We start from the raw sequence: 8089 nt of genomic DNA, 5'->3' as shown, positions 1-8089 counted from the left end.
CTGTCACACCCGCATCCCATGCCTGCCCTGGCTGGGCAGCTTGTCCCAGCCCCAATCCCTCCCTCCCCCGTGCCCCTTTCCTCCCCCCAACCCCAACAAATTTACCAGCTGGAGGCAGCTGTGTCAGCTTCCTGTTTAGCCTATGGGTGAATCTCCGAAGCGGTGCCAAATCTTTCGGATCTGATTTGTCCGAATCGAATCAGGACAGTGATTCGAATCTCCAAATTGAACTGCTGTCCTCCGAATCAGCCGAATCCAAAGTGAATACTTGCCGCTTTGCACAGGCCTAGTGTGGGCCCTATCCTGGGCACAGAGCTGGTGCCACACCACTTAGCTGGCCTGCAGGGCCAGAAGATTGAGCACTGCTGTTATAGAAGGAGGAGAGGTGGCACATTGACGAAGTGTTTGTTTCAGGTTACTCAAATTGAAGGATTCTTTGTATGTATATCTTTAGTCCACCCCTATTCAAATCTGAATCAAATTTTTAAATTATGTTGGCAGAACTACGTACATCTCTTGAAGAGCATCAGTCTGCTTTAGAACTTATAATGAGCAAGTATAGAGAGCAGATGTTTAGGTTGCTCATGGCCAGCAAAAAGGATGACCCAAGTGTAATCATGAAGTTAAAAGAGCAACATTCCAAGGTAATGTGTCCTAATAAAAAATATAAAATTGTAACATTAATAAAATTGCCTGCATTTTCTATTTCCTTTTATTTTAGAATGTTTATTAACAGTTCTCAAGTTTTACATTGCACTCAACTAAAATGTAGTTCAAACAGATTTTTTGGCCACTAAATGCTGGGGGTATGTATTTAAGTAGTCATCAAAGAGCATGTTATTACCACAGTCTTTTAATTTGCTTTTTTGGCCGGACCAAAAATGAAAACTGCTGTACTATGTTGGAGGTTGAAAGCTGAAAGTCAAGTATTAATTTACAGCCAGCTCTATGTGGACTAGTGACATTCATAGCTTTTGTAGTCAGTGCTGGGCTGGCAAACCTGCCTTTTTTTTTTAAGAGGAAAAGTAAGCCTCATTTAGTTCAGTATTCAATAGATTTATTCCAAAGATATAAAATCTTAGTTCTTAAAAAATATTAAAAGAAAAACAAACTTCTGAATATTGAATAACCAGGCTTACCATTCTCCCCAAAACACCTCATTGGCACTGATCAGAAGTGCTGTGGAGTAATCCTTGCTTTTTTGGATTTTGGGTGGAACTAAAGTTGCCGATATCTTTGTGAGCTGCTTGATGCCCCTAGAAAATGTAAAGGGGAGAGAGTTATTAAAATTAACAACAACAACTGCTCTCAGTGAGGTTTATGTGAGGATTTGTTGGCCTTGGTTATGTTGGTCTACTTTGGCACTTTTTTAAAGAAAAGTATGGTTCAGCCTTTTAATATGTACTAGCAGAAGGTGATATACTATTTTAAAAGATTAATTGGAAGCTATAGAAAATATCAGGTTGTAGTCTTTGAAAATGACTGTGGTTGAACAAATAAATCACTTCATAATAAGTGGAAGATACTGTAGAACGGGGAGTTTTCAGTGCCTGGCCAGATAAAGCCCCTGGTGCCAAAGTCCAGCCTGCAGGGCTCCCCATGCATCTGGGGCCCTAGAGCTAGATCAGGTGCGCAAGTCAGTGTACAGCCCAGCCCAGCGAACAGGGGCAGCATGGAGTCCATAGGGCCCAGTCCTGGTGCACCTGAGACAGCTGAAGCCATGCAGGCCCAATCTTGGCGCACAGGATCTTATTCAGCCCATGGACTGACCCTGCACCACTCGTTTGGCCTGTGAGGCCAAAACATTGAGCATCACTGCTGTAGAATGGCAGTATAGAGCCAACTGCACTGGAGATTGTTAATTTTTAGCTTATGACTTGCATTTAACATAATAAAGCACGTGCAGAAACTTAGACTGGTTTCCTAAATATTTTGTAACCATTATAAAATAGACAAAACACTTAATTGTGTGGTCTTTGACTGTGTCTTTTTTAAATAATAAGTGAGTTGAAATTGGCATATTGGGAAAATGATTTCCAACCACAAGACCCTGCTTCTCTGACTGTTTACCTATTCATTTAACTTCATATGCATAATATTTTCTTGAAATCAATTAAACTAACTTCTTGCATATACATTATTTTGTGTATAAGAGCTTACAGGATTGGGACTTAAATGTGCAGTCTTTATTCCCTAAATAATTTGTAAATACTTGTTCTCTTAAGAAATATCGCATCAGAAAAAATAGTGGATTGGATCATACAAGTAAATAGAATAACCAGCCTTTTAAAACTGGTTTCACTGACAAATAAAATGGCATGAGTCTTCTTGGTTGACATCTGCAGTTTTTTGTTGTTTGTTGTGCAGGGTTTTTTTAACCCAAGGATTAACTGGAAACTTTAAGTAGCAGCCTCTGTAGAATAAACTTCAGATGGAACATATCTGAATAGCTCAATCAGAAATTTAAAATGTGAATATTAGTATCGTATCACTTCAAAAAAAGTGGGTTTAAAGTTTTTTAAAAGGTAGATATTAGGCACTGATCTGAAATTCACTAGAACGTACAATTTCTTTTGAAGGAAAGTGTTGGTATACAAGTCTAATTCAGAGGAATGATTCTAGATGTATCTAACAAACTGTCTCTACTTCTGAATTGTCCCAAGAGTATACCGCTAGGCCAAATACTTCTTTAGGCTTCATGCAATACTTTGGGTTCAACTCCATTTCCCATGAAGGATTTGTGCTGGGGGGTTATAATATTTCTAATTTAAGTTGCTGGAATTTCATTCTGCACTTTCCACTAATCTTTACAGCCAGAAAAACAAAGTAATTTTTCAGTGCAGTAAAAATTCCTTCACACTTGGTGCCCAAGGAATTAATCTTGCTGTTACCAGTGAACAACATTTTCCCAAGAGGCACCCATCAATCAGCCTGAGCACTTGTTTACTGAGATTTAGTTAATGGATTGCAGAAAAATGTTTGGGAAAAATAATATTGCATTCAAAATTCAGCATTTTATATTGATTTCACCAAAATGTTTAGTGTTTAGTAATGGTCTTTTAAATAAATGTGCTAACAAACTTGCTGCAAACTGAAATTTAACTCATTTTCCTGCTAGCAGGGACTTTAAAGGGTTAAAATTGTTAGAAAACTTAATTCAATAAAACTAGCAAAAAAAAAGCAAATAAAAAAATTTGCAGATATTTGGGGCTAGATCCATGGACTTAGATGCCATGACATTGAGTTACGGTATTCAACTCTGAAGTGATTTCTTTCTCCAGACTGGAATCCACAGCCTTGAGTTTAGCTCTGTATCTCTCTATCCAGTGCATGGGAGAATGCACAACAACAGTGCAGGGTTTCAGAGTAGAGAGCTGCCTAAGCTTGCTAATAGGTAATGCAGAAAGCAGGAGCATCTTCCTGAATTCTTGCCCTTTCTCAAGGCTTGGATGTCTCTAGATGTAGTTCTTATTTGCTTGTTACAGTCCTCACCAAGGAAGTGAGACTAGATTCAGTAAAGCTTCTTTTAGCTGAAGTGGTTAAACCTGTATCTCCCATATTCCTGGAGCAGCCTCCTAACCACAAGCTGTCTTCACCCTTAAAACATTCTTCCCACTCCTTCCTACCCCTGTCCATTGAATTTCTTTCTGCAAAGTGGTCCTGTGGGAAGACTCACTGAGCCAGTGCTGGAAAGTACGTTCCCAAGGGGGGAGTATGGCTCTGCAGCCTCATAGTTGAGGTACTTGCCAGACAAAGGAAGTCTAGGTTCCAGTCCATGGTGAGGCTGTTCAGATTGCATCTCTTTCCCAGTGACTGTTTAAATAGCCTTTCTCGAACTCAAACTTTTGCTGAGCTGAATAACAGTTACCAACACCCTGTTCTGTTAATATTCAGTTTATAGTTTTGCTAATGCAGGAAGCAGTATTAAAGCTTTTTTTTAAAAACTTTTTATGGTCTTAGGAGCTACAAGTGCATGTGGACCAAATTACAGAAATGGCAGCAGTAATGAGAAAAGCCATTGAAATTGATGAACAGCAGGGTTGTAAAGAGCAGGAACGTATTGTTCAGCTTGAAGTAAGTATGTAATGAGGGAAGCTTTGACAGCAAGTTGTGACTTTTTCCAAACTGCCATATGTTATGAGGGTAAATCTGTTATAGCTTATACTTCCAAAGGAATTTAGTTTTTGTGTAGCATTTTTAGGGAAGAGTTGTGACATGTCTAGACACAAATGTTACTTACAAATGTTCTGAAATGCAGTCATGCTGCCTTGTTCAATGGTTTGTTCTAGTATAGGGCTGTCTTTGACTAGCTGTTGTAACTTGCATCCCTCTGGAATGAAATACAGGCAGACCTTGGACTTGCGACACAATTGGTTCCTGAAAACTGAGTCTTAAGTCGAAACGTTGTAACTTGGAACCAGTTTTCTCATAAGAAACAATGTTATAAATGGGGAATTAGTTTCTGAACCAAGGCCCAATACCCTATTTTCACCAAAAATACCCCCGAATTTTGTACTCGATCAAATTATAGATGAGTAGTATAGCTACATTAATGTTTGTAAATAGCAATCATTGATTTGGAAGAACTTCTTTGAGATGACTTTGCTGGACTTTCTGAAGGGCTCTTGGTCGGACTTGTTGAAGGGTTTTTGGCTGGAGTCTTCTCAGGAGTCTTGGCTGCAGGTTTTTCTGGAGTCTTCTCTGCTTTCTTAAAGAAGGTATCCAAGGAAGTTTGGACAGATGTTCTCCAGGGAGATGAGTGACGCAGCGAAATTGTTCGCTGGCGTGGCATAGCATTGGATCCAGCGTTGTAAAGTTGAAACTGACGTCATAAATTTGAAACAGGGCGCCAATTTAGAAACATTGTAAGTCGAGGACTGCCTGTACACCTATATTTTATTGGCTCTGTCTTGCACTTTAGCTCCTATTATTGCAGATAAACAACAAAAATAATTTTGGGCAAAGTGTCTGGAATGTTTGAAAGTGTGTGTGCATGTAAAATGATATACATATTTATATATACATTTATCTATATCTAATTTCACACATACTTTCAAACATTCCAGAAACTTTTCCTGAAATTATTTTGGTTGTTTATTTGTAATACTAGGGGCTGAGAGATAAAATTATTTGTCTCTGTGTGTAAATATATAAATATGAGACTATACACAACAAAGACGATGCTTAGCTGGGCAGTGAGGATCAGTCTCAGCTATGTCTAGCTTTTTATCAAAACTCCATCTTTAAAAAAGGGAGCTTGTGTCCTTGCCTGTGTGTGCCTCTAAAATAGCATTCGTAGATCGCTGGGACAGCCCCAGGATATTTTATTCATAGATGCTAGGGTCAGAAGGGACCTCAACAGATCATCGAGTTTGACCCCCTGCCTTGGCAGGAAATAGTGCTGGGGTCAGATGACCCCAATCAGATGCCTATCCAGCCTTGTCTTAAAGATCCCCAAGGTAGGAAAGAGCACCACCTCTCTTGGAAGCCCAGTCCAAATTTTGGCCACCCTTACCATGAAGAAGTTTTTCCTGATATCTAGCCTAAACCTCCTCTCTGTCAGTTTGTGACCATTGTTCCTTGTTACCCCAAGAGGCGTCCTGGTGAACAGAGCATCTCAGATCCCTTGCTGCATCCCCCTAATGAATTTGTAGGCGGCCACAAGATCACCTCTCAGCCTTCTCTTGCAGAGGCTGAAGAGGTCCAGGTCCCTCAGTCTCTCCTTATAGAGCTTGTCCTATAAGTCTCTAACCATATGAATGGCCCCCCTCTGGACTCTCTCGAGTCTTTAGTTCAGGCCTTCTTCCCCCAAATCTTTCAACTGCTCCAGTTGTCTGCTTTGAGTCCTAATCTCTCCTTTCATGTCCAGACTATAAAAAGCTTTAACAAAGCCATTTGATTTGTTTCCATCAGTTTTACAACGTCCTATACTATCTGAAAGCTGAAAGCTAAGGAACTATCTATCACTGAATTCATATTTTCAACATCCACTAGTATATGTCATAAAAAGCTTTTGCAAAGTCAATAACTTGGCTCCTTTAACTTCCCATTGACACATTTAATTTTGCATGGGAAAGGATTCTTTTGATTTTCAGTATAAACTTCTATTCTATAAAAGTACTTCTATTGGCACAGTTGCCTTCTAAATACCAATCTATTTCTCCCTTCACGTTACTCTTTTGGTATACTTACTTGGACAAGAAAGACTAGTCAGTTATGCCTTCCCAGTAGTGCCTTCTGATTTTTATCTTGCAATGAGTTTTTCAGTGTCTCATGTTTTACCTGAAGCTGTAGATCATGGAAAATAGTAGAGATGAGAATCTTGGCTTTCATTTTTCAGAAGAAAAAAATAGTTTCTAGTCTTCAAGACTGGAGAAAAGCTTAGAAGCAGTACCTGCTTTCTTGGCCCCATAGGATGCACACAAACAAAAAATGCAGGTCTTCAGATTTAAAAATCATGAGTTGTGAATGTGTGGGACTGGTAATACTTCTTTTTGATTAAGTACTAGCAAAATCCTTTCTTGCAGGAAGTGGTTTTAAAACTGTTCATATCGAGCGGGGGGGAAAATCTTGTCACTTTTATTTAGCTTTTTTATTTTTTAAGTTAGATATCCTTTTCTTATCCACCTTGGTGTATTGTACTCTTTCCTGATACTTAAGGTAGACCTATTCCATACAGCAAAAAAAGTTAGTTCTAACTATTTCATGTGACATTTGAATAGGAGTTTTTAAAATCCACTTCTTGCATCTCAAAAGTGTTATTAACAACAAATAAATTGTTTTTCTGGTGGGGAGGGTTGGAGGGGGTCCCAGTATTTTACAGGAATTAAGTCTGTCTCTCTCTCTCTCTCATTGTAGCATGAAAATAAAGGCTTGAGAGAGATCCTTCAGATAACCAGAGAGTCCTTTCTGAATATGAACAAAGATGATGCATCTGAAAGTACATCTTTGTCAGCATTAGTAACGAGTAGTGATCTGAGCCTAAGGAAGAGCTGAAGATGCTGTGAAGTCAAAAAAAGCTTTAATTGCACACTTTACAACTCAGAGTATCAGGGGTCACTTGTCAAGCACTTGTTACTGAATAGGGCACCAATTTCTGTTTGTTTGGTTTTTTATACTGTGTGAAGTACATTAAAACTGGTATCTTAAATCAGTAGCACCAGAGTACTTTTTCATGAACCTAATTCTGATGAGAAATTGGCTAATTCAGTTACTGAGATTTGAAATTACTTTGCATTAAATACTTGGAGGACAAGCTCTAAATTCATATTTAATTTAAATTTACTGCTTATGTAAAAATGTATCTGTCTAAATAAGACAAGATTTCATTAGTCTTGCCTAAGAGTTACTAAAATAACTAGTAGCCCTTTTGAGTTGTTCTCAGTATTTTTAGTAAAGTAAATATTTTCAGATCTGCCTTTCACAACACGTTGATAATGGTAAGGACACAATCCAAACCCCAGGTGAAACCAGTGGAAGTGCTTCTTTTGGCAGCTGAGAAATCCCTATTAAAAATCTAATCCCTTGCACCTTTTATGAGTTAGAAAATATTTAACCTAAAATGATATAGGTTAGTACCACTGGGAACAAAAAAAATATCAGTAGCATGCCTACTTGTACTTTGAGATTTAAATTTATAACTTTGCTTGTAGCTGCAGTAGGTTCTGCTTTCATAAGAGCAGTTCTTTTTGGATACCCATGCAGTATCTAAGGAATTCTATTCAAATAAACTTTTTGCAGCCACTAGATGCAATTTTAAACTTTTTTAGTAACATTGAGAGCACAGCACCTTATTCAGTATTAGTCATTCACCTTTTGAGTAGGGGAGAGAGGATTCAGTCTTTCCAAACTGTAAAGAACTAGCTCACTTTTCCATTCTGTGATTGGATATTTATCCATTATTATTCAGGAAGCTGCAGTTTAGATATGCAAACTGAAGATGGCAGGCATGTAGCTTGTGGGGGAAAAAACAACTGTTGAGAAAATTGGCCTCCTACACTACTATAATCTGTATTTTTAAATTTCTGGTATTCACAAAAGAGGGAGATTATCTAAGTTACTTTAAAAACTAAAGTTTCCAGGTACAAAT

The 8089-nt window shown here is 38.4% G+C and overlaps 1 protein-coding gene across 8 annotated transcripts in view; it reads left to right on the top strand.

Moving 5' to 3' along the window:
- The window catches only part of FGFR1OP2 (FGFR1 oncogene partner 2), a 13869-nt gene extending 6719 nt beyond the window's left edge, over positions 1–7150 (top strand). For 7 of the 8 annotated variants that reach the window (XM_006035572.2, XM_025191741.1, XM_025191740.1 and 4 more), the window contains exons 4-6: positions 502–644; positions 3961–4074; positions 6859–7150. In XM_006035572.2, the coding sequence (XP_006035634.1) occupies positions 502–644; positions 3961–4074; positions 6859–6996 (395 nt within the window). In that variant the 3' untranslated portion in view covers positions 6997–7150. The remainder of the gene's footprint in view (positions 1–501; positions 645–3960; positions 4075–6858) is intronic. The other variant, XM_025191742.1, reaches the window with a different exon arrangement.
- Positions 7151–8089: the final 939 nt, after the last annotated feature.

The sequence above is a fragment of the Alligator sinensis genome, unplaced genomic scaffold (assembly GCF_000455745.1).
Source record: "Alligator sinensis unplaced genomic scaffold, ASM45574v1 scaffold696_2, whole genome shotgun sequence".
Taxonomy (NCBI): Eukaryota; Metazoa; Chordata; order Crocodylia; family Alligatoridae; genus Alligator; species Alligator sinensis.
Note: the sequence above shows the minus strand (reverse complement) of the source record. Positions and strands in the feature narration are given on the sequence as shown.